At 46.2% G+C, this 26,021-nt stretch overlaps 1 protein-coding gene across 3 annotated transcripts in view; it reads left to right on the top strand.

Annotated features, from left to right (window-relative positions):
• VPS35L (VPS35 endosomal protein sorting factor like) overlaps nt 1-20,965 on the top strand; it is a 117,873-nt gene extending 96,908 nt beyond the window's left edge. For all 3 annotated transcript variants that reach the window (XM_047838329.1, XM_047838328.1, XM_047838327.1), the window contains 5 exons: nt 769-908; nt 7,834-7,999; nt 13,760-13,878; nt 19,728-19,874; nt 20,635-20,965. In XM_047838329.1, the coding sequence (XP_047694285.1) occupies nt 769-908; nt 7,834-7,999; nt 13,760-13,878; nt 19,728-19,874; nt 20,635-20,733 (671 nt within the window). In that variant the 3' untranslated portion in view covers nt 20,734-20,965. The remainder of the gene's footprint in view (nt 1-768; nt 909-7,833; nt 8,000-13,759; nt 13,879-19,727; nt 19,875-20,634) is intronic.
• The last annotated feature ends 5,056 nt before the right edge of the window (nt 20,966-26,021 follow it).

Below are 26,021 nucleotides of genomic sequence, written 5' to 3'. Positions count from 1 at the left end.
TCGTGATTTCAAGCCCTGAGTTGTGCTCGGTGCTGACTGGGATTTGCTCTCTTTTCTGCCCTTCCCCTGCGCACTCTGGCTCTCAAAGTAAATAAATAAACTTAAAATATATATATATATATCTTTATCTCCCAAGTGATTCTCAGAACTATTTACCTAGTCAGAAGCCTTAGAAGCTTGTGTGTGCATGTGCATGAGCGTGCATGTGTGGATTCCTTCAGAGGGTTCAGTTACTATAACAAATATGGTGTAACAAATATGGTGCTGGAGAAGACCCAGGCAGACCAGAGTTTGCACCCCACTCCACGTCCCGTGCTGGCACCTCGAGCATACCCAGGACACTGCTGAAGGAGCAGGCATGTGGCCGTCCTCCCAAGGTGAACGGGAGGGTTTGGTGAACCAGTCTGGGTTGAGCTGTCTGCCCCGGCAGCTACAATTTCTTGGCTTTCTGTAAAAATTGGCCACTTGTTTATTTCACTTAATTATCAAAGCCACCCTGATGGAGGTTCTTTGAGCTGAATTGCTCAGTGAAGGAAGGAGGGAGAGAGGTGGAGATGTGAGGCAACAGCAGTACCCTCTCCACGGAATGTTCTACCAGTCGGTTAAGATTGCAGAAGCCCTCCAGTCGGACCTGCCCACTGTATCTGGCCCTCAGCATGGCCTGCCTTCCATGTAACTCGCAGGACAGGCCTGGCAGCCAGGTGAAGAAGAAAGCAGACCCTGAATTTTTCAGAGTTCTCATACACAGACTTTTCTTCTGTCTTGCAGCCGATGCCTTCTTCAAAGCCGCTATAAGCCTCATTCCGGAAGTTCCAAAGACGATTAATATCGATGGAAAGATGCGGCCGTCAGAATCATTCCTTCTGGAATTCCTCTGCAATTTCTTTTCTACTTTATTAATAGTTCCGGTACGTTTCGCCAGAAGAGCCATAGGTGATGTCCTTCTTTGATCTGCCTCATGTACATCTTTAGCCCTAAAAGTGCAGGGACATTCTATCTGTGTCTATGTGCTGCTTTTCTAGTCAGAGGTTTACATTGCTCAGTGTTTTGTTTACTTTTATTTAGTAAATAATCTCCTCCCTCAACACGGGGCTCAATCTTAAGACCCTGAGATCGAGAGTCACATGCTCTACCAACTGAGCCAGCCAGGCATCCCTAAGTTACTCAATGTCTTTTCCATTCATTTTGTATCCTGGGTGTATTAGTTGTGGTTCTGTACATAGTCAAGTGGGTGCCACTTAGGGGTTAAGGACTGAGGCCTCAGACCAAGATGCTTAGGGTGGAATCTCCCCTCCCCCTCTTCCTAGCCCTGTAGGCTCAGGCAATTATATAACATGTCTGGGCTGCAGTTTCCTAATCTATAAAATGGGAGTAATAATAGTGTCTTCATCTCCAGGTCATTGTGAGGATTAAGTGAGTGAGTATACACATGTGGTTAGAATAGTCCAACCCTGTAAAAGGTGATGGTGATGTTCTTTTGATGGCAAGTACTAGAAACCAAAATGAGATAGTGGAGATCAAAGAAGACATTGTTGGAAGGATGCTGGGTTTTTTCTGGAACATTCTGATGTGCAGTCAGGCTTGGGCTGGCAGGAATCAGGCTTCTGTCTCTCCAGACCCAGCACCAGGACCCTCACCCTAGCAGAGGTTCTTAACCCACGGTCTCCCTGCTTGCTTCCTGAGAGTCTGGCAGGGCAACCATGAATTTAGGTGAGAAAAAAAAATCTCAATTTTTACAAATCTCTGTGAAACTGAAATTGGCCCTTTGCTCCCTTGTGAGTTTTTTGGTTTTTTTCCATCGTGAGTTATATAGGCAACGAGCCACAGTAGCAGGTAGTCACAGGGCTAGGAATTTGTCACCAAACAAATCAACCGTTTGTTCATATCACATTTAAGGTGACAGATACTTCAGAAAACTTAATTAAACATACTCACCAAGAAGTAATAGAATACGGTATAACAAATACATTGAAAAAATATTTTGACAAGTATATTTTAGCATAATTGCTAATCAAACATACTCATCAAGAACTAATAGAATACATTATATAACAAATATATTGAAAAAAATATTTTGATGAGTATGTTTTATATTTCTTTTGTGGTCTTGCATATTTTATTTTCTGCATTTATTTTATTTTTTTGTTTTTATTTATTGTATTTTCTGTATTACAAGTCATATCCTGAGGAGCCCATAGCCTTCACCGGGCTGTGACAGGGTCCAGGCACAAAACATGGTTGAGCCAAATGTGTACAGGAATCCGGGATCCGTGCTAAAATACAGATTCTTGGGGCCCCCTCCCAGAGAGGTTGACTCAGTAGGTTAGGATGGGGCCCTGAATCGGCACTTTTGAAAGCCTCCTGAGTAGTTCAGGTGTGGATGGTCCAGCACCGCACTTGAAAAAACATCCCTCTGCACTCAGGCCAGGAAGCAACTCTCTCTCATGAGTACACAGTTCCTTTTTGGGGGACAGAAATGTTCTCAAATTGATTGTGGTGACAGTTGCACAGCTCTGGGAGCATCCTAACCACTGAAGTGTGCATTTGGAATGGCGTGTGAATTCTCAGTGGAGCCGAGGAGACAAAGAGTGACTTAGCTTCCAAGTGTCCAGGTTGAAATCCCAGGTTCTGGGGAGACAAGATGGCTTGGTCAGGAGGCAGTGCTCAACGCCTGACCTCAGTGTTTTCAAATCTCCTTCTTAGTCCTTTGTATAAACAGTTTCTCTGTATTTTGGAGAGTCTAGTTGTCAAGTGAGGGGACCAAAAAAAAAAAAGAAGAAAAAACCCGCAGCATTTCTAAGGAGTAATCTAAGCTGATCAGTGTCATTGTTTGTTGGTTAATTGGGATGCATTTTCCTTCTAGACATGAGATTTTCTTCATGTTAAAAATCAGAGACTGGACGAAAGCCTTGTGCTTGGAGTCAGAAACTTGAGTGCCGTCTGATCCAGTGACTCAGCAGCCTTATGGCATTGGGAACGTTTTGTAACTCTTCAGAGCCTCAGATAATTGTCACCTTTCTAAAATGTCACCCAAATGCCTGCCTGGCGGGGCTGCTATGAGGTTGAATGAAACAGTTGATCTGAAAGTACTTTTGACCCAGAAGCTCTGTCCCTGGGGTTGCATGCTGATGACCAGTGGGTGGCATCCAGCCCAGAGACACAGTTTTTGGCCACACAATGATGGAAAACATTTGGTATGAATTACCCACGTTTGAAAATTGGTAGATCACAGAAAAACCCAGCTTTTTAGTTCCTCTTGAGGAATCAGATCCTGCCATGTGGGGCCCACATTCTCCTACCCGCGGCAGCTGGCCCATGCTGTGGAGGGAGGAAGAGGCATGTGCACTCTCTCCAACTCCCATGGGTGCCTCTGGACCCATTTCTGTCACCTGCCTGGTCCATTGGCATTCACCAGAACGTCCCCCTGGCCTCAGCGGATTGTCTCGTTCCTGGTATCAGTGTACACGCTGCTGTGGGGGTTTAGTAAAGATCAGGAGATGAGTAGCCTGTGTGACTGCCTGCCCCATGTCCTGTGCTGTACTGCAGACCTTCAGCAGCCTTCAGTCTCTGGGACTCCTCCTCCAAGCCCTGCAAAGTAGGAATCACTGTGCCTTTTCCACGTGAGGCGCCCATGCTGGGGAGCCCGTGCAGCTTGAGGTTGCACAGCTAGTGAGCAGCAGAGCAGCAGGTCTGTGCTGCTCCAGGGTCTGTTCAGCACCATCTGAGCCTGAAACGTTGACAGGGCACTTTATCAGCTCAAGGCTGAGCCTTAGCAACCCTCCATCCGTCCTGTGGGATACAGCATTAGTAATAAATATGGAAGATGTTCAGCCTGAATAGCCGAGGCTGGGGGCTCCGGGGCCCCAGGATGGGCCTCACGTGAGGCACGTCTCTTGTGAGTAGGTTTAGTATGAAGGCAACTCCCGCATCCCACTTTTACCTGGTTCAGATCATATCCTTTCATGTCACAGCTTTTATTTAATTTTTTAAATTTAATTTTATTATTGTAAGAGCATTTAACAAGAGATCTACCATCTTAACACATTTTTAAGTGTGTGATACGGTATTGTTAACTACAGGCACCGTGTTGTACAGCAGCTCTCTAGAGTGTCTTCGTCTTGCTTAATTGAAACTCTAAGCCCATTTTTAAAAACTGTTTATTTTGAGAGAGAGAGAGAGAGAGCGAGAGCATGCAGAGACAGAGACAGAGCGTGCAGAGACAGAATCCCAAGCAGGCTCTTTGCTCTCAGCACAGAGCCTGATGCAGGGCTCGATCCCATGAACCGTAAGATCATGACCCGAGTCAAAATCAAGAGTTGGACACTTAACCGACTGAGCCACCCAGGTGCCTCATAAGCCCATCGATGAGTAACTCTCCATTTCCTCCTCCTCCTAGCCCCTGGCAGCCACCATCTATTCTTAATTCTGTGAACATAACTGTTTTAGATGCCTTATGTAAGTGGAATCATGAGTATTTCTCTGTGATTGGCTTCCTTCACTTATTGGCTTCCAGGGTTCATCCATGCTTGTCATATTTGACAGAATTTCCGTTTTTTTTAAGGCTGAATATTAATCCATTGTGTATGTATATCACATTTTCATTATCCATGCATCCACTAGTGGGTGTTTAGGTTGTTTCCACATCTTGGCTACTGTGAATAGTGCCACAGCGAACATGAGAATACTGATACCTCTTTCAGATCCTGATTTCAACTCTTTGGACAAATACCCGGAGGTGGGATTGCTGGACTGCTAAATCATATGATAGTTCTGTTCTTTTTTTTTTTCTTTTGAGAGAGACGGCGTGAGTAGGAAAGAGGGGCAGAGTGAGAGGGAGAGAAAGAATCTTAAAAATTTTTTTTTTCCAACGTTTATTTATTTTTGGGACAGAGAGAGACAGAGCATGAACGGGGGAGGGGCAGAGAGAGGGAGACACAGAATCGGAAACAGGCTCCAGGCTCTGAGCCATCAGCCCAGAGCCCGACGCGGGGCTCAAACTCACGGACCGCGAGATCGTGACCTGGCTGAAGTCAGATGCTTAACCGACTGCGCCACCCAGGTGCCCCATGAGAGAAAGAATCTTAAAACAGGCTTCACATCCAGCCTGGAGCCCACTGTAGGGCTTGATCTCCCAATTGTGAGATCATGACTTGAGCCAAAATCAAGAGTCAGACGCTTAATTGACTGAGCCATCCTGGCACCCCTGGTAGTCCTCCTCTTAATTTTTCAAGGAACCTCCATGCTGTTTTCCATAGTGGCTGTACCATTTTGCGTTCCTACCAAACGTGTACAAGGCTTTTAAAAGACTTCATTTTATTTGTTTAGAAAAAAAATTTAAAGTCATTTTAAATGCAGAAATAAACATTTCCCCAGGCCAGCCTCTCTTCGGCAAACGGTGTCACTTTCGGAGCATTTTGAAGTAATCTGCTATGGTGTTAGCAGCGGTCAGCCTCTTGGAGGACAGACTTCTCTATAACATTTGGTAGGACATACAGACTTGATTGAACAGGTTCAGTGTTACCACTTCAGAGGCCTAATTTTGATTCAGTTAAAAATTGTAGGCAATGGAGGAGCTCCTGGGTGGCTCAGTCAGTTAAGTACCCGACTTCAGCTCAGGTCATGATCTCGTGGTTTTTGAGTTGGAGCCCCCTTCAGGCTCTGTGCTGACAGCTCAGGGCCTGGAGCCTGCTTTGGATTCTGTGTCTCCCTCTCTCTGTGCCCCTCCCCTGCTCATGCTCTTTCTTGCTCAAAAAAAGCAAAGGTTAAAAAAACAATAGTCACAAAATAGCTGGCTTACATGTAAGGCTTCCCCTAGTTAGCCAGCTCCATAAAGTCAGAGAGGGGCAAGAAAAATACAGTATTAACAGTTAGGAATCTCTGCTCTGGAGCCAGACTGTCAGAGCTCAAGCCCTGGTTCCTCCACCTACCAGCAGTGCCACTTAACCATTCTGTGGCTCATCTGCCATCTGTGAAATTGGGGGTGGGGGGGGGTGGTCATGATCATATCTAACTGGAACACAGAAAAGCTACGATAGCCACCATAAAACTTAGCTACTGTTATTCGTCTTTGTAGCCACCTCAGCGCCTGGCACACAGAAGGTGCTCAAACTGTAATCCAACCACCATGACTTACTGGGTGCTTGCCTGTGCCCAGCACTGTCCTAGAACCAGGGACAGGGCGGGACACCGTTCACACTGTGTTCCCAGAGCAGTCCTGGCTGTGTATCGGCAAATACGGCAGATGAAGTGTCTGTTGTGCTGGGTTACAGACGACGATGAAAGATAAGCGTAAACAAGAGATATTGTGGGGCAGTTCACTGCGGGAGTGAGGAAGTCACTTGAGAACTGCACTGCAGAATTACAGAAAGGATGGTCTGTGATGGAGACTGGGGGCCGGCGGTGAGCAAGGCTCTGGCTGGCTGATCGGAGAAGGCCTCACTGAGGAGCTGGTGTATACGATGGGATCTGGAGGCTGTCGAGGAGCCAGTGTGGCCAAGTCTTGCAGATGAAGATTCCAGTCGGGGGGTGCGGTAGGGCCGGGAAGCCAGGCATCCTTGTCACGCGAGCTGCCGGCCGCAGCATCCTCTGCGCTTCCGTGGAGATGTGTGTGGGAGACCGGCCCCTGGGGACCGCCTCACCTGGGCTCCCTTCTGGTCTCCGAGTCGCTCAGCCAGCGGCAGGACCAACAGCAGACTGGAAGCCGAGAGGAGAGCGAGTTTGGGGCATCCGTCCCCTGATGCGGCCGTGGGTTGGCAGCGGCCTTGTTCTTCTACCCGAGGCTGCGGCTCCTGCTAGGTGCTGTCTCCAGCTGCGGATTTGCACTTCCGGTCACGCCCCTCCCCCCCCTTGTGCTTTCAGTCCAGGGTCGGTAAGGGCTTCCTGCTGTCGTGAGGCCCCGGGTGCCTCGCCTGTCCTTCCTCTCCAGCTCCCTTCACGCTGCCCCTGTCTCGATAAATAATCCTTCTTGAACTCGTCCTCACGGAACCATTTTGAGCATGCCCACTGTGTCCTGGCAGGATTCTGAGTGGTCCAGCTGGGCCCAGGAGACATAAAGGTGCTGGCTGGAGTGAATGAGGGGCAAGGTGTGGCCACTGGGTGAGCAAGACGATGGCGGCAGAGCTGGGCACTGACTCTTGGCGGTAGGCCTCCATGGAGCATGTTCAGAAGGGGAGCCACAGAAATGCAGGCAGCTTGTTGGAAGTGAACTAAGCTGCTGGCTTCGTGGCATCCGGCACTCTCTTCCGATTCATTTCAGCATCTGAGGAACACCATTCTGCGCTCTGCCTCTTGGGTTTTTTCCTCTCCCAAGGGAGCGTCCTCACTTTAGCTGTTAATGTCACTGAACGCCCTGAAGAGCAAGGCTATATTTAACGCTGGTGCCCTTGCTGGTGACAGTGATCACTGGGGGCTTACGCAAAGCAGGTGGCTTCCGATGTTGGATCTGCTACAACACCCACAATCTTGCTTTTGGAGTCGGAGGAGCAGGACTTTTTACTGCTCTACACATAGGACCAGTGTGTAATTTTGGAAACAGGCCATTAAGCTGACAGGTAACTTAGCTCCCTCATTCCTTGGACCCAGAGAGGCTCTCCAAGCTCATCTCCCCAGACTGGGGCATGCTCGTCGGCGGGGTGAACGTTATCCTGTCCGTTTTCTCAGTGGGGTTTGAGCAGGCTTGTGAGTGGGCTCGCCTGCAAAGTAGCTGGCACTTCCATTCCCCGAGAGCTGCTAAAGGGAGGGACCCGGGCTTCTGTCCTGGTGGATTTTTTGTTTTTTGGTTTCTCCTCCTGCTTCCTATCTAGCATTATTTATCCTTTTTTGGCTTTCCGCTAGGATCATCCAGAACATGGGGTCCTGTTCCTTGTCCGAGAGCTTCTCAACGTGATCCAGGACTACACCTGGGAGGACAACAGTGACGACAAAATCCGCATCTACACCTGTGTCCTGCACCTCCTGTCCGCCATGAGCCAGGAGACCTATCTCTACCACATAGACAAAGGTAGCGGGGGCCCCTCCCACTGGACTACACCGAGCTGGAATTTCATGAAAGTCCAGTAAAATGTTTTTGTTTTTAAATCCCTTAGGGTTTTACACACCAGAAACTTCTAGTCCAGGGTCTCACTACATGTGCCCAAGTAAGAACCTGAGCAGATCCCTGAGCCCCATCCTGCCCCTTCTCAATTGGGAACCCCAAGAAGAGGCCGGAGAATTTTGTCTATAACAAATATCCAAAATCATTTTGACGACCTGACAAGTTTAGGGGAGCACTCCAGTCACTCACTCCGTGCTCTCTCTGGTGTGCTACAGAATAACCTAGAAAGGTGGTTTGATGTCCACAGGCATGAGCTTCTCCCAGGCCTGCCCCTAACCACAGACTCAGGTGGGACCCTGGGTGTTTTTACCTAGTTCTTCAGGTGATGCTGAGGCTCAGGGACCCCCTATTTCAGATGCTCAGGAGGAAGGAGGTGGCCTTGCCTCCCCCACGTGCTACCAGCCATTCTGCATCTGCTGCCAGGAATTTGAAAGCAGACTTCTCACATCCTGGATGTAACACAGGACAGTCCCAATTCCCGACATCTGCCCACTGAGCCCAAGCACCCATCTGCTTGTCAGACCCTCCGTTCTAATTATCGGTTTTCCCAAGATGGCCCTATTGTTGTGAAAAGCGCGTTGGCCAGTAATTGCATACTTTAGGGTTTAAGCAACGGTCTCTCCACTTGGAAATTTCTGGAAACACATTTGCAGTGCTAAGGGAGGGCCTTCTACTACAACTCTCAGGCTTCCTCTAGCTGGCATTTGGGGGCTAATAGTTAAGATGTAACTTAGGGAGGCAGGTTGATGTGGATGATGACAGCACCTGAGACTTGAGCTCCTACTGCGTGCCAAGGCCCACCCCAGACTCCACGGATCTTTCTTCTGTACTCCTTACGGCCCTGAAGCGTGTAAGACAGGCATTTACATCCCCATTTTATGTGCGAGCAAGGGGAGACTCCGAGAGACGCCATGGTTTACTCCACGGCCTGTGGCTGGTTATTGGTGGAAGTGCAAGTCACACCCTGAACCGTGGAGCATGCCTCATGCTGCCTCCTTTTATAAAATAACAGTGTTTTAATTAAATCATAACATATGTCAGACATACAGCCAGCTGGAAAGCTCAATGAATCATCACAAAGTGAACACACCCAGGTAACCCCCACCCAGATCATGCCCCCACTTTCCTCTCCAGGGCACACCACTCTGCTTCCAGCATCACAGATTAGTTTGTACGTTTTCGACTTTTGATGTCAGTGAAATCGTTTAGCAAGCATTCTTTGGTGTCGGGCCTCTTCCACTCGATACTCTGTGTGTGTGAGATTCACCTGTGCCGTGCATAGCTGGAGTGCATCCTTTTGCATTGCCGTGTAGTATTCCACCCGGTGACCATACCAGAATTTATTCATTCCCTCCGGGATGAACATTTGCATGTTTCCAACGGTCCTGGTTCTGGCTGTTGAGGGTAGTGCTGCTGTGAACACATTTATACGTGCTCTTGGTGTACATTTCCACTGGCGATATGTCTATGGGTGGAATTGATGGCTCATTGGATTTGCTTATGTTCGGCTTTGGTAGATACTGTCTCACAGTTTTCCAAAATGGTTGTACCAATTGACACTCCCACTAGGCATGAATGAGTGTTCCCTTTGTTCCCTCCGTGTGGTCAGTCTTTTTCATTTTGGCTGTTTTAGTGAATGTAATTTGCATTTCTCAGCAATGAGATTGAGCACCTTTTCCTATATTTGTTGCCTTTTTTTATTTTTGAGAGAGAGAGAGAGAGAGAGAGAGAGAGAATGAGTGGGGGAGGGGCAGAGAGAGGGAGACACAGAATCCAAAGCAGGCTCCAGGCTCTGAGCTGTCAGCACAGAGCCTGATGCAGGCCTCAAACCCACAAACCGCAAGATCATGACCTGAGCTGAAGTCGGACACTTCACTGACTGAGCCACTCCGGCTCTCCTATTGGTTGGCATTTTTATTTCCTTTTTTGCCAAGTGCACGTGTAACAGTAGAGACACTTCTGAGGACCAAGCACTGACCTGGAATTGGGTCTGCAAACTTTGGGGCCGTTAGAGGGGTAAGCCCTTTCCTGGCTCCTGTCCTCTCCTCATCCTCCTATTTGAGCAGATTCGTTTAACCCTCTGTCTAAACTATACAGCTGGCAGACTGGGAGCCAGAGTGCAAGCAAAGGGAGTGTGGCTATGTGCAATAGACAGGAGTCTGGATTTCTGGCTTTTAGAGAAGAAAATGGAAGGCTGGGTGGGTTGTTCTCCTTCTTTCTTGGCCCAGCTGTGTTTACTCTGGATGTGCAATTGTGACCTGACAATTGTCTTAGGAGGAGAGAGGCCCAGGGGGCCAAGGGAGGCGCTTCGTTTCCCCACCCCTTTCTTACTCTAGGCAGCCTTTTACAGTGTTGAAACAGGTTAGAACTTCTCAAGAACTATGGTCAAATTTTTTTGCATTTACAAAGAATTCCTTTGCTACTTTCTTTCTAGATTAATCCGATGACATTCTGAGATTTCCTGGAGCAAGAACTCCAGTGCTCTCCTACAAATGTGAGAGAGTAGATGTGTTTGATGTGTGAGGGAAAGTTTCCTGTGTATGGAGTGTTCCTTTTTTATTTACTTTTTATTATATTCTTTTATTTGAGAGAGCGCATGCAAGTCAGGTAGAAGGACAGAGGGAGAATCTCAAGCAGGCTCTACGCTCACCGCGGTGCCTGACACGGGGCTCAATCCCACGACCCTGGAATCATGACCTGAGCTGAAATCAAGAGTCAGACACTCAACCAGCTGAACCACCCAGGTGCCCCTGCATGTTTATTTAATATGCAGATAGTGTGTATCCAGCTAGTTGGAAGACCACAATCCAGGATGCCCCTGTGAAGCCAGTGTAGCCCCTTTGCTCCTCCATGTCACCTGCCAGGCCCTTGAAGCGTTCAGGGTCGTGATCGCAGGGCAAGACAGATGCAGGGATTGTGGGCTATTCTTAGTGGCCACCTGCCAGGGATATCATGTCTCCCTCAGGGGACTCTCGGGGGCCACTATACACACTTGTCTGACCAACTTCCTTTTAATTCTCAACTTGGCCCTTTGCTCCCTCCATCATTATCAAGTATGGAAAACTCATCCTGCCCCCTAGCCCCTTTTTCCATTTGTCCAGTGAATTCAAGTTGTGGAGCTTAGCCTGTTCTTGTTAATTCCAGAGTTCCATCCCAAGCCTAGATTTCAGGATCCCATAACCCCTTGTACTGCCCCCTTCTGACATTCAGTACAGGCTTTTCAGTTTGCTGGTCTGCATCTGCTAATGGTCTGTGAGCTCTCTGAGGCAAGAACCAAATCAGCCTTGGCCCCCACTGGGTCCCCAGCTCCTAGCGTGGAATCTGGTGCAGAGCAGACCTTTACCCAGGAGATGCAGTGTGTGTGTGTGCATGCGAGCAGCCTGCTCTGAACGCATGCCTGGCCCGCCTGGGGAGTGTTGGCCATGGGCAGTCTTAGACCTTCTCTCTTTTCCAGTGCTGAGCTAATCAGAAAGAGTAGGTTCCAACCCGGAGTAAGACTGAGAATTTATGCCAAGAACTATTCTGGTCCTCAGCAGTGGATGTGAGAAATTCCTTCACCAGCTGCAGTTTTGCTGCCCTGCAAAATCAGGTGGTGGTGACTGGCTGAATCAAATTCTTTTACAAGAATCACAGTCTGTTACATTCTTTTAAGAGAATAGCTGTCATCCTCTGAATGGTGGATAGTAGTTGAGACATAGACCCATAAACAGGCAGAATTGGATGAGAGATTGCATTTGGACAGAGAAGCCGGGGCACAAGCAGACTGCTGGGGAGCAGTTGTTCATTATTCTTAGACAACAGGTCTGCAATCTGCTCACAAATGGTTTGGCTAGAAAAACCCATTATGTGTGAGTGTGTGTGTGTGTGTGTGTGTGTGTGTGTGTGTGTGTGGAGAGAGCAAGTGAGAGAGCTTGCACACAAGGAGCAAAATGGTGTCAGCTGGTGTTTCGAGGGGAGACAGGCAGGTATTCAATGTACTGCTTTGAAACAGCAACTAGAAATGTACATAAGACATGTCTGAAATTATTTTATCAATTAATTACTACATGCTTATTATCTGTCCCGTTCTCTTTTTTTATTTATTTTTGAGAGAGAGAGAGATAGAGCACGAGCAGAGGAGGGGCAGGGAGAAAGGGAGACACAGAATCCAATGCAGGTTCCAGGCTCCGAGCTGTCAGCACAGAGCCCAATGCAGGGCTCGAACCCATGGACCTGGAGATCATGACCTGAGCCGAAGTCAGACACCCAACCAACTGAGCCACCCAGGCGCCTCTGTCCCATTCTCTAAAAGATTCAGACAAATTGAAAGGAAATAATTAAAAATTGGTTCTTAAGCAACTATAAATTAGGAAATATACATGGATATATGTATATCTGTGTGCTATATTTATATAAAGGCTCTACTATGGATACTGTTCTGTCACTTTTTAAAAATTAATAGTAGCTTGGGGCATCTGATTGGCTCATTCCATTGAATGTCCAGCTCTTGCTTCGGCTAGGTTGTGATCTCATGGTTCACAGGTTCAAGCTCCACGTCCAGCTCTGCACTGACAGTACAGAGCTTCCTTGGTATTCTCTCTCTCCCTCTCTCTGCCCCTCCTCCACTCATGCACTCTCTTTTCAAAATAAATAAACTTAAAAAAAAAAATTAAAATTGATAGTATCTTGTAACTGTTACTAATAGTATAACATAGTATATGGTAATTAGCAACTATAGATCACATTGTTTATTATCCTCCTAGTATTTAATATTGTAACAGAGCATTTAGTTAAAACTCTGTTGATCGACATTTACATTACTTCTCATTTCACCTTTTTAAACAAGTTTACAGTGAACGTACAATGAACATATAACGAATGCTGCTGTTTACAGAAAAACAACAAACATCACATATGTGCATCTTTGGGCACCTGCTGGATTATTTTCTTTAAAAAAAATTTTTTTTTTCAATATTTATTCTTGAGAGAGAGAGAGAGAGACAGAGCATGAGCATGAGCAGGGGACGGGCAGAAAGAGAGGGAGACACAGAATCCGAAGCAGGCTCCAGGCTCTGAGCTGTCAGCACAGAGCCCGACGTGGGGCTCGAACTCACGAACTATGATATTATCACCTGAGCCGAAGTTGGATGCTTAACTGACTGAGCCACCCAGGCACCCCTTGATTATTTTCTTAAAATAAATAAATCCTTTGGAGTGGTCTCTGTAATCAGAGATCTCGACTTTTTTGTACTAAGACTTTACATTAAAAAAAATTGTTAAAATACACATAGTAATAAAGGTTACCATTTTAACTATCATTAAGTGTACAATTCAGTTTTATCAAGTATATTCAATGTTGTGAAGCCATTACCACCGTCCATTTCCAGAATTTTTTCATCATCCCAGCACTCTGTACCCAATACACAGTGACTTCCTGTTCCCTCCCTGTCTCCCCAGCCTGTGCTGACCTCCATTCTACTTCCTTCTATGGATTTACCTATTCTAGTAGCTCATAAAAGAGGAATCATGCAGTATTTGCCCTTTTGTGTCTGGCACATTTCACTTACAAAGATTTTAGGATTCATCCATGTTTTAACGTGTCAGAATTTCATTCCTTTTTATGATTAAATGATACTCCTTTGAATGGGCATACCACATTTTGCTCACTGCTCTGGTCTGTTCCATCAGTTGACTCCAACGACAGCCTCTATGGGGGAGACACCAAATTTCTGGCTGAAAACAACAAGCTGTGTGAAACGGTGATGGCTCAGATCCTGGAGCATCTGAAAACCTTGGCCAAGGATGAGGTAGGTGCCCTCTGCCTGTCCCCCTGCTGTTGCTTGCTCTGAGTGCACAAGTTTCTAGGGCAAACGTTGGTTCATTCTGGAAAGGAAACTCATTCACGTGAATAGTGTGCTTATGTGCAGACATGATGAGTGCTCCATCCAGGGCTTTTGCTCCTACTTTACTTGGTCACTCTCTGAAATGTTCTGCTTATTTCAGTTGTTTGCCTCTCCCACCAGAATTTAAGCTCCATGGGGACAGGGACCTTGCGCCATGAGTTTTGGAGACCTCCTTGTGCCTGAGGTTAAGTCTCTAGGGTCTGTCACTCACCACAGCATCCCCACACCCTGAGGCTGGCATACAGCAAATCCTTGACCACTACATACTGAATAAACAGCCTGTGCTTTGCCTGTGTTTTTTTCATGCCAAGGTACAAGTGCTGTGTTTGTTCTTACTGTACAGAAAAGGAGATGGAGGCTCAGAGAGGTTTCTCCACAGCCCTGGGTTTCCTCTGGTGAATGAACACCAGGGTCCCCACCTACAGACCTCCCAGCTTACAGTAGTAGTTTTTTAACGACTGCATTGCCCTCCTCAACCAAGGCCTTTCTGCTTATCCTGTAAGAAGTGGCATGTGGTTATTGTCCTCCTATGATGGTAGGTTCTGTTTTTCCAGCCTTTGTTCTACTTAAGTGTGGTGTTGACGACTCTGCATGCATTGTCTCACCTAAACCTCAGGACAGTCGGGTGAGGTGGGAACAGGTGTGCCTTTAAACTTTACAGGCAAGGACAAAATCCTGGAGTGGCAGCCACACGATATGTGGTCAAGGCAGTCTTCTGGAACCCATGTTCTTACCCACAGAATACACCAATGTATCAGATGCTAGATCTTTTACATTTTTAGAGTTTTTCCATGTTCTCCATAAAGTTAGATGCTTAACTGATTTTAATGTTAATTTTCACTTAGTCCAATCTACAGAACTACCTGGTTCCCTTCCCCTGTTAGACCAATCATGACTTCCTTTTTTGCAGCTTCAACCCAAACATGTGGGTGACAGATGGATCCCAGAAGCCCGTCTCAGGTTTGGCCGAGGCAGTTAGTTGTTCAGACCGAGGCTCATCTCTGTTACTGCGTTAGGGGGTGGAGGCCGGCAGTACTTGAGGAGTCAGAGCTGACGCCTGACCTTTCTCTGCATTCTGTGGGTCAGCTGGCACTTGAATTTGTTTCTGCCTCCACATGCTCCCCGGGGTCTTGCTCTTTACTACTCCAAGCTGTCAGCTTGAAGCTCTGAGCATTTTGGGTTTTTTTATTCCCAACTGTCAAGAGACAACCTGACGGCTCGTTCCGGATTTCATCATGGCAGGCCCTGTTCTTGCCTGTGTCCTGCTCAATTCCCTTTCCCAAACCTAAGGCAGATTTTGGACTGCCTGCTTCCCAGTAGCTTTCCAAGCCTTCCCCTTCCTTCCCTTCATCAGATTCTCTGGTTCCTAGTTTTTGCTGCTGCATCCCCACCCCATCAAATCCTTTGAATACAGGGTAAGATCAAACTGGATTTCAAGTTAAATTATTACTCATTTCCAGGGCTATATAAAACACCACCATTGCCCTTACCCCCTGCCCCACCAGAAGACCACCAGAATATTACACAGCTGTGGGTGTACGCATGTGTGACATACATCTGTGTTCTGGGTTCCCATCATCCCCAGGGTGTTCAAGCAGGTGCTAGAGAGAGAGGTATTTTTTCTGGACTCCATTCTCCAGCAGCCCCTGCCAAGTTCAGGGCCAGCCTTAGGGTTAGCAGTCCAAGAGGCAGAAGGAAAATACAGAACTGCTGCCCTGGGTCCAGAGTTGGTCACAGTGCCTTCTCTAGGGAGGGAGTGTACTTTGGGGGTGTCCCGCCAACCTGGGGACCCTTCTGGACACAGGGCTACGGAACTCTGGAGAAGTTAACACATTGAGGGCGCCTGGCTGTCTGGGCAAGGGGCAGAATCAGAACCCCAGTTTCTTCAGAGAAACTGGTTTATCAAACCAGTGAGTATTAGAAGAGGCCTTTTTCAAACACTCTTAGGGTTAAAGACCCAGCTTTCCTTTGCACAAATAGGTGGTTTTCAGGCGAGAGCTCTTTCTACCCCACAGAGTGGAGTCCTTCACCTTCAGCTTCCACTTGCTTCACTAGTCAGGTCCCCCTCTGCTCCTCTGCCGTGAAAAATTCTTCTTAGTACCTTTTCCTGATTTTTAAAACCCAGGGCCCTCACAGCAATGGTATGTGTTTAACAGCTTACACTCAAGAAAAATTTGCCACATGGCTTGAAAATAAATACATTTCTTCAACTTGATGCAACAGGCTGGGTTTAATCACAGGTGGCCACCAACAGCATAAACGACTATAGCCTAGAAAAACCCCAAGCTCACAATAAAAATAAACCTGAGAACTATATATATATAAATATGTAGTTATGTCTGGTCATCGTCCTCCCACCTCCCTGCCCCATCATGCAGTTGCTGGTACCTGGTTTCAACTACGATCCACAAGCAAATTATCCTCCTCCTGGCATCTCATTAGAATGCTGGTAGTAGCCTAACACTACATCATTCACCTCATCTCATGTAGGCATTTTATCACCTTACATCCTAAGAAGAGCGAGTACGGTACAATATTTTGAAGACCACATTAACATAACTTTTATTATAGAATTCTACTTTGTTAATTTCTTACTGTGCCTAATTTATAAACTGCCATAGGTATGTATGTATAGGAAAAAGCAGTATATATAAAGCTCGGTACTGTCTGTGGTTCCAGACATTTACTAGGGTGTCTTAGAATGTATACTCGCAGCTAAGGGAGTGGGAGGGGACAGTGCTGTAATTTAATGTTTATGTCTCTTTTTCTCTTGAAGGAGGGAGCATTGATGGTGATAATGACTCTGAATCAGGGTTCTGAGAAAACAGCAAAGTTGGAATTTTTCAAAAGAACGTTTTAACTCCCCATAAATACCAGGGACATTAAATGAAAATGTCCTTCTATATATGCACGTTTATTAGAAAAGTATGGGTGGATCGAGCTAAAATGGAACAGATCATCCTTTTAACAGTGCAGTGTAAAATTCAGCACAGACAACCGTGTCATGGCAGGATCCCTGGAGATGGGATCCTCTTGAGTCTGGTCTCTGGGAAAAAGGGGTCAGATTCTTCTACCTAGTGGAGAGTGAAGCTTCATGCTGTTGAAAAACCCCAATGCTGATTGATGCCAGTCCTGAGTATCCCATCTCTCGTTGCTGGTAGCAGACCTACTTCCAAAATTGTCCCCTTAATCCACATGGAGTTGGCCATTTTACTCCTGAGTATGAAGTTGTTTATTTGGGTGTGGTGAAGCTGGGAATCATGCCAGACCCATGGAGCTTCCTGGAAATGACATTTCTCATAGGCAAAGAATGAAAAGCTCTTTTCTATTTAAAACCGTGGAGAAGAGGAGGGGGGCTCAAGGCCTGATTTGGTCCTCTCATAATGTGTTTGTGGTTTTCTGGGTCTTTGCTTGTTGGCTGGCATGACTTCTCGTCCCTCAGATCTGTCTCTAATAATTTCACTTTTAAGGGGCTATGCACTTAAACCACATGTCGATTGAGCTTTTTAGGGTAAAATGTTTACTGGGAAGATCCAGAATGGAAAAATAGCCACTTGTTAGATATGGTCTCTCTTGTTTAAAAAAAACCTCTCCCACTTCAATGAAATGTGGTTCAAGGGCCTCTCTCAGGGATGACTCTTTTAGTTGTATTTGAAATAGAATTTTCTTTTAGCTTCCTCTTGTAAGCAGAAAGGGTGTACTCTTGTAGTCCCAGCATCAGACCAGGGCCAGTTTTAAAAGGCAAGAAGGTTGGGCTGGAACTCAATGAATGGTTATCTCTGCCCAGGTTCCCGGTTGGGGTAGAACTGTATTGTCTCATTAGATTAAAGACCCCAAAGCAGGCAGTCAGGAGTTCCCTGTGCCTGCAGGCTTGGGCCCTGCACAGGATGACCCCACTCTTTGACTGTGATGTTGAGTCAGCTCAGCTTCTAGGACTGTCACCTGGTCCAGGCTGTTGCCAAAGCAGACTCAATGGGGGGTGGGGGGTGTCTCTTCCTTGCCATTCAGCCACTGTCACCCAGCTGTGCTGCTCCTTGGTCATTATTTTTTTCCTCCACCAAGATATTTTAAATTCTCACTTGGGAGAGGATGGCAGGAGGGGTTAAGTTGGTTCAGCAGTTAGCAGAGTCCAGGCCCCATGAATATTTGTGAAATGATGGACAGATGCATGATTAGTAGGTTGGTTTTGTCCACCTAGAGTAGTCGACAGAGGCAACTCTTAGCCTCTTCAGAGTCTGGATTCCTAATGTGATGCCAGCACTGAGTCTATGGGAATATCTTATCAGCTGGAGTGGGACAACTGGACCTCTGCACTGTCATCTGTGAGCAAATTCCCCAAAGCTTTCTGAACTTGGAGGCCTCTACAACAATGGGAGTGGACTGGGTTCCTACTGCAGCCTTAAGAAAATTGGCACAAACTCAACAGCTTAAAACACTCATTATTTCATAGTTTGAGTTGGCGCTGGCTGGATTTTACAAGGTCAAAATCAAGATGTTGACTGACCAGCTTATTTTAGGGTGTTGGCAGACTTGAGTTCCATGCAGTTGTAGGACTGAAGTCCTGTTTCTTTGCTGGCTCTTGGCTAGAGGTTCTTAGCTTCTAGAAGCTGTTTTTTTGGCTTTTGGCCCCTCTTCTTCCCTCTTGAGACCCATTAATGGTGGTCAAATGCTTCTGATCTCCAGTCTCCCTCCTTCTGCCGACTTGTCTCTCAGAAATTTCTCTCTTTAGGGCTCAAGTGATTCAATTGGGCCCACCCAGGTAATCCAGGACTCTGTAAAGTCAGTCCATAACTTTACACCTGCTAAGTCCCTTCACCCCAGCACCTAGCATGATGCTTAAATAACCAGGGGTTGGGATTCCTGAGAGACAGTGCTAAACATGTGCTTCATGCAGCTGGTTAGAAGTATGCCTCCCACAAAGATCCGCTGTGTAGGTAACTCTGATGAGCTCTGTAAAGCACAGAGCAGAATACCTGGTCCCCTGTAAGGGCTCCATTCCCATTAGCCGCCAGGGAGCAAAGCAGATGAATGAGGCTCTGGGCCCAGTGATGTTCTGCAGTGTGAGCCAAGGGCATTCAGCAAGGGCCCAGGTCATCAACCGTCCAGGGTCCACATGGATACATGAGTGAACTTGGCTCCTGTCAGCACCCCCTATTTATTTGGCTTTCCATATGCCTCTGTTTACCTTTCAGAACTTGTATCTTTTCTCCTAGGACTGTTGTTGCATTTTGGAGATTGACTTTCTCTTTTTGTCTTGTACCATGCAAAGCTGGGATTCAGGTCTGGTCTCCTTTAACATTTGGGTTAGACTTTTTCTTATTTAGGTACTTGTAATCAGATTAAGAGAGGCTAGATTTGGAATCAAAGTATAGAATGGTTCTTATAAAAGCTGGGCCTGGCTGTTGCTCTTGGGGAGCTGTTGTCATTTGGCCTTTGTTTCTGCCCTTTGGTTACTGGGTAGTGACTGCACTTTGGGTGGCTTGAGGACACAACTGAAAGACTTATTTTAGACTTTTCATTTTCATCTGTACTTGAGTAATAAATGCCCATGGAGGCACAGGGCAAAGGGCTTTATATGCATCATCTCATTCGGTCCTCACCCTGTGAGCTGGCATTACCTTCCTGTCCTACAGATGAAGGCGGGACTCAGAGATTAAGCAGCCCCTCCAGAAGATCCAAGGTAGAGCTGATGTCCACGCGGGGCCCCCGCCTGTGCCCCACTGCCTGATCCTGATCTCTCTCTTCTATTTCAGGCCCTGAAGCGCCAGAGCTCGTTGGGCCTTTCCTTCTTTAATAGCATCTTGGCCCACGGGGACCTGCGCAACAACAGACTCAACCAACTCTCTGTCAACCTGTGGCACCTGGCACAGAGGCACGGCTGTGCAGACACCAGGACCATGGTGAGGCTCTGGGAGCATGGGGGTCCTGGTGAGCGACACAAACCCACTGGCCAAAGCACAGCTGGCTTCAATACCACATCAGTGCTCATCTTCCTTTTATTCCCTCTGAATAACAGGGTGCCTGGTGGCTCAGTTAAGCGTTAAGTTTCAGCTCAGGTCATAATCTCATGGTTTGTGACTTTGAGCCTCGCGTCACGCTCTCTGCTCTCAGCGCAGAGCCCCTTTGGATCCTCTGTCCCCCTCTCTCTCTCTCCACCTCTCCCCTGTTTGTGCCCTCTCAAAATGAAAACAAAAAGACCTATATAGAAATAGCAGCTATTCCTGGTCATACCAAAATCTGATTTTATTTATTTTTTTTTTTTAATTTTTTTTTTTCAACGTTTTTTATTTATTTTTGGGACAGAGAGAGACAGAGCATGAACAGGGGAGGGGCAGAGAGAGAGGGAGACACAGAATCGGAAACAGGCTCCAGGCTCCGAGCCATCAGCCCAGACCCTGACGCGGGGCTCGAACTCACGGACCGCGAGATCGTGACCTGGCTGAAGTCGGACGCTTAACCGACTGCGCCACCCAGGCGCCCCCCAAAATCTGATTTTATAAGCAAATTGTAAACTAAGAAGTTTTACTTTAACACTTTTTTGGTTTCTTCCCCTCCTTTATGCTTCAAAAGACTTTAGCTGTAAGACAGCATCAGCTCACAATATGGTTGATTTGTTGGTGCCTAGCTGAACCAAAAGGATACTGATCTTTTTCCTCCTAGGTGAAAACTCTGGAATACATCAAGAAACGAAGCAAACACCCAGATATGGGTCATCTGACTGAGCTGGCCCTCAGGCTCCCTCTGCAAACAAGGACCTAACTCTGGGACTGTGAAGCCAAGTTCAGAAAGACCTGCTTTGCTTTTTTTATTTTTACGCACACAAATTGGTTTAAGCTTTGGCCTCTACCCAGATGATTGTGACATTGAAGAACTGGGAAGTGTCAGAGCAAAATCCAATCTTGTTCAGAGTAGAGCACTGTTCTAGTGTTTCTTTGCAGAAGTGGCCTTCAGATTGGCATTTATGGAGAAACAGAAGAATCCAAGTAACATCTCTGTGTGTCTGGGTTTTTTTTTGTTTTTGCTTTTGTTTTTTTCAAATAGAAGAAACCTTGAAAAGGAGTCTACTTTTAAAGAGCCACTTTCCCTCAAGTCTGGAATTGAATGTTGCCTACCCTGTCATAATTTATGAAAGGTAGATGGCTCAACCTTTATCTATCACAAGCAGCTCAACTGGACTCAGGATATATAGGTATACACCTAGCTGTAGCCAACACCACAGATGCAGGTGTGGTGGCACAGGCGCACAGCAGGACGGCACAGGTGAGGAGGAGGCACATGGTGTGCGCAGGGACCCTCAGTGCATCCACTGGGACTCCCAGGAAGATGGCAGAGTAAGGAGGTTCTGAGCTCAGCTGCTCGCAAAAACACACCAATGGTGCAGCTATACCAAGTGCAACTCCCTCTGAGAACGACCCAAAGACTAGCCGAACAGCTCTTACACAGCCAAAGGTACAAAGAAAAAACTGCGCTGAGAAGGACAGGAGGCAGAGATGTGGCCAGGAGGCAAATCCCTGGTGCAGTGACCCAGAAGAGGGAGGGGATATCACCCATAAGTGTGGAGGGTCAGTCCCCTCCCTGAGTACCCCCTACCTTGGCATATGCACGAGGAAGATGCGCTCCCATGATATCTAGCTGTGAAAATCTATGGAGCTTCACTCCAGAAGGTTATAGGAAACCGAGGCTCTACTCTCAAAAGAGCCCACTCAAGAGGCAGCAGATTGAAAGTGCCTGGGTTATTTACTCAGTTTAGGGCATGTGCTGGAGGGGCAACAATCTGTAAGAATTTTTTCTGGGAATGGAAGACTCCCATCTTTTAGCCTACTTGGACCGAGGCTGGTGGGTGGCAGATGTGACACTTTTCATCTACTTTGCTGGCACCACCAGCATGGCCTAGACATTACCCTTCGGACCCACCTTCCCAACGGGCACAACAACCCCTGTACCACGGCACAGGGTGGAGCCATGCCCACCACAGTATTCACTGCAGCTGTGGCCAAACCTCACAGCCAGTCTCACCAGAGGCTAGCCCCACTCCCCAGCACACACAGCCCACACAGGGGACACAGCTAGGGCACCTGATTCTGGTGACCAGGGGAGACAGCACTGCTGCCCCCATAGGACGCCTCCTACATAAGGCCGCTACCTTCCAGACCTGCCGCAGCTGACCTCATACAGAGTCAGACAAAATGAGAGGAGTATGTTCCAAACAAAAGAACCAGAGATAAGCCATCTACCTAATAAAAGGGTTCAGAGTAATAGTCATAAAGATGTTCACTGGACTTGAATTCATTTTTACATTTATTTATTTATTTTTAAAAGATTTTTTTTTCAACGTTTATTTATTTTTGGGACAGAGAGAGACAGAGCATGAACAGGGGAGGGGCAGAGAGAGAGGGAGACACAGAATCGGAAACAGGCTCCAGGCTCTGAGCCATCAGCCCAGAGCCCAACGCGGGGCTCAAACTCACGGACCGCGAGATCGTGACCTGGCTGAAGTCAGACGCTTAACCGACTGCGCCACCCAGGCGCCCCTACATTTATTTATTTTTGAGAGACAGAATGTGAGCAGGGGAAGGGCAGAGACGGAGAGACAGAAATCTGAAGCAGGCTCCAGGCTGTGAGCTGTAAGCACAGAGCCCGATATGGGGCTCAAACCCACAAACCATGAGATCATCACCTGAGCCAAAGTTGGACGCTGAACTGACTGAGCCACCCAGGTGCCCCTACTGGACTTGAGTTCAGGGAGTACTTCAACAAAGAGAAGATAAAAAAAAAAAAACCAATCAGACCTGAAGAATACAATAACAAATGAAATTAGAATTAGAATTACAGAATTAGAAATACAGAATTAGAAGATACAGAAAAATGAATCTGGAGCACAGGGTATTAGAAATCAAGCTGAACGGCAAAAAAAAAAAAAAAAAAAAAAAAAAATTTCAATTTGAGAGAGTATGAGCAGCAGAGGGGCAGAAGGAGAGGGAGACAGAATCCTAAGCAGGCTCCACACTGTCAGCACAGAGCCCCATGTGGGGCTCAAACTCACAAACTGTGAGATCCTGACCTGAGCCGAAGAGTCAGATGCTTAACCAACTGAGCCACCCAGGTGCCCCCCAAAAAATCTTCTTTAAATGACAGATTAAAGGACCTCTGGGACAACATCAAGCATACAATATTTGCATTACAAGCATCCTAGGACAGAAGAGAAGAGAAAAAGGGACAGAAAACTTATCTGAAGAATAGGTGATAACTTTGACAAACTAGGGAAGGAAAAAGACATCCAGGACCAGGAAGCACAGAGAGGCCTAAACAAGATGAATCCAAAGAGATCCACACTAAGACACATACAGATGGCTCCTGTACAACACAAATCTACTTATATGTGTATTTTTATTCTTTATAATACAGTACTGTATTTTCTGATTTTATTAATTTTTTCTCTAGCTTTACTGTAAGAATACAGTGTGTAATATATGTAACCTAGAAAATGTGTTCAGCTCCTTGTTGTAAGGCATCTGGTCAACAGTAGGCTATTAGTAGTTCAGTTTTGGGGGAGTCAAAAGTTATATGCAGATTTTCAACTGCACAGGGAATTGGTGCCCTTAACCCCTGCATTGTTCAAGGGTCAACTGTAATTACAATGTCAAAAATTAAAGAAAACCAGGGCATAGAGTTGATTAGGCATCCAACTCTTGATTTCAGTTCAGGCCATGATCTCACAGTTTGTGGATTCGAGCCCCATGTCAGGCTCCATGCTGACAGTGTGGAGACTGCTTGGGATTATTTACTCTCTCTGCCCCTCCCCCACTTGCCCTCCCTATCTCAAAAATGAAGAAATATTAAAAAAACAAAACAAAAAAAAAAAACCTTAAAAGCTGCAAGAGAAAAGCAACTAATAACATACAAAGGAAACCCGCACAATGCTATCAACTGAGTTTTCAGCAGAAACTGTGGGCTAGAAAAGAATGGCATGATCTATTTACAGTACTGAAAGTAAAAAACCTACAGCTGAGAATACCTATCAAGACTATCATAGAGACATAAAGAGTTTCCTAAACAAAACTTAGAGCTGATCACCACTAAATCAGCCTTAAAAGATTATGTTAAAGGGACTTGTTTAAAAGGACATAACTAGGGGCGCCTGAGTGGCTCTGTGTCAGTTAGGCAACTGACTTCGGCTCAGGTCACGATCTCTCAGTCTGTGAGTTCCAGCCCCAAGTCAGGCTCTGTGCTGACAGCTGAGCCTGGAGCCTCCTTCGGATTCTATGTCTCCCTCTCTCTGCCCCTCCCCTGCTTATGCTCTGTTTCCCTCTCAATAACAAACGTTAAAAAAAATTTTTTTTTAATTTTTTTTTTAATTTTTTTTTTTCAAAGTTTATTTATTTTTGGGACAGAGAGAGACAGAGCATGAACGGGGAAGGGGCACAGAGAGAGGGAGACACAGAATCGGAAACAGGCTCCAGGCTCTGAGCCATTAGCCCAGAGCCTGACGCGGGGCTCGAACTCAAGGACCGCGAGATCGTGACCTGGCTGAAGTCGGACGCTTAACCGACTGCGCCACCCAGGCGCCCCCCCAAAAAATTTTTTTTTAAATAAAAGGACATAACTAGAAGAAAACTAGTAAAGAAAATATTTCCCTGGTCAAAGTAAACACACAGTAAATATAGTAAACCAATCACTTATAGGGTTAAAAGACAAAAGTAGTAAAATCTATTATATCTATAATTATTAGTTAAGGGATACACAAAATAAAAAAATGTAAAATATGAAACCAAATATATCAAATGTGGAAGGGGAGGGCAGTAAAAATGTAATGTTTTAGAATGTGTTCAAACTTAAGTGACCATCAACTTAGAGTACTATAATACATTGTTATGTAAGAACCTCATGATACTCACCATAAATCTGTAACAGACACACAAAAAATACAAAGGAATCTAAGCATAATACTAAAAATTATCAAACACAAGAGAGCAAGAGAAAAGGAACAACCAGAAAACAATTAAAAAGGCAGTAAGTACATCTGACCTTAAACAACATGGGTTTGAACTGTTCATGGTTTTCAATAAACACAATACTGTAAATATTTTCTGTTCCTTATGATCTTAGTATTTTCTTTTCCCGAACTTAAACAATACAGTATGTAATACATATACAAAATACGTGTTAATCAACTGTTTATGTTCCCTAGCAAGGCTTCTGGTCAACAGTCAGCTATTAATTTTGGGGGCAGTTGTATGTGGATTTTCAACTGCATGGGGGTCAGCAACTGCATGTCAGAACAGGACCTTGTTCAAGGGCAAATGTAGGTACTTACCAGTAATTAATTTTTTTTTAATGTTTCTTTTTGAGAGTGAGTTGGGGAGGGGCAGAAAGAGAGAGGAAGACACAAAATCTGAAGCAGGCTCCAGGCTCCGAGCTGTTGGCAGAGCCTGATGTGGGGCTCAAACCCATGAACCGTGAGATCATGACGTGAGTCGAAGTCTGCTAGTAGCTCGACCCACTGAGCCACCCAGGCACCCCACTGTAATTATTATTATTTTTTTTTTAACGTTTATTTATTTTTGAGACAGAAAGAGAGCATGAACAGGGGAGGGGCAGAGAGAGAGGGAGACACAGAATCGGAAGCAGGCTCCAGGCTCTGAGCCATCAGCCCAGAGCCCGACGCGGGGCTTGAACTCACAGACCACAAGATCCTGACCTGAGCTGAAGGTCGGACGCTTAACCGACTGAGCCACCCAGGCGCCCCTGTAATTACTTTAAATGTAAGTGGACTAGGGGTGCCTGGGTGGCTCAGTTGGCTGAGTGTCTGACTCTTGATTTCAGTTCAGTCATGACCCCAGGGTTGTGGGATTGAGCCCTATGTCAGGCTCTGCATTGAGCGTGGAGCCTAAGATTCTCACTCTCTCTAGCTCTCTCTCTCTCCCTAAAAAATAAAAAAATGTCAATGGACTAAATGCTCCAATCAAAAGACATAGGGTAACTGAAATAATGATTTAAAAAAAAAAAATCCCTCCATATGATGCCAAGAGACTCACTTCAGGCCACAA

Source organism: Prionailurus viverrinus, chromosome E3 (assembly GCF_022837055.1).
Source record: "Prionailurus viverrinus isolate Anna chromosome E3, UM_Priviv_1.0, whole genome shotgun sequence".
In the NCBI taxonomy this organism is placed as follows: domain Eukaryota; kingdom Metazoa; phylum Chordata; class Mammalia; order Carnivora; family Felidae; genus Prionailurus; species Prionailurus viverrinus.
Note: the sequence above shows the minus strand (reverse complement) of the source record. Positions and strands in the feature narration are given on the sequence as shown.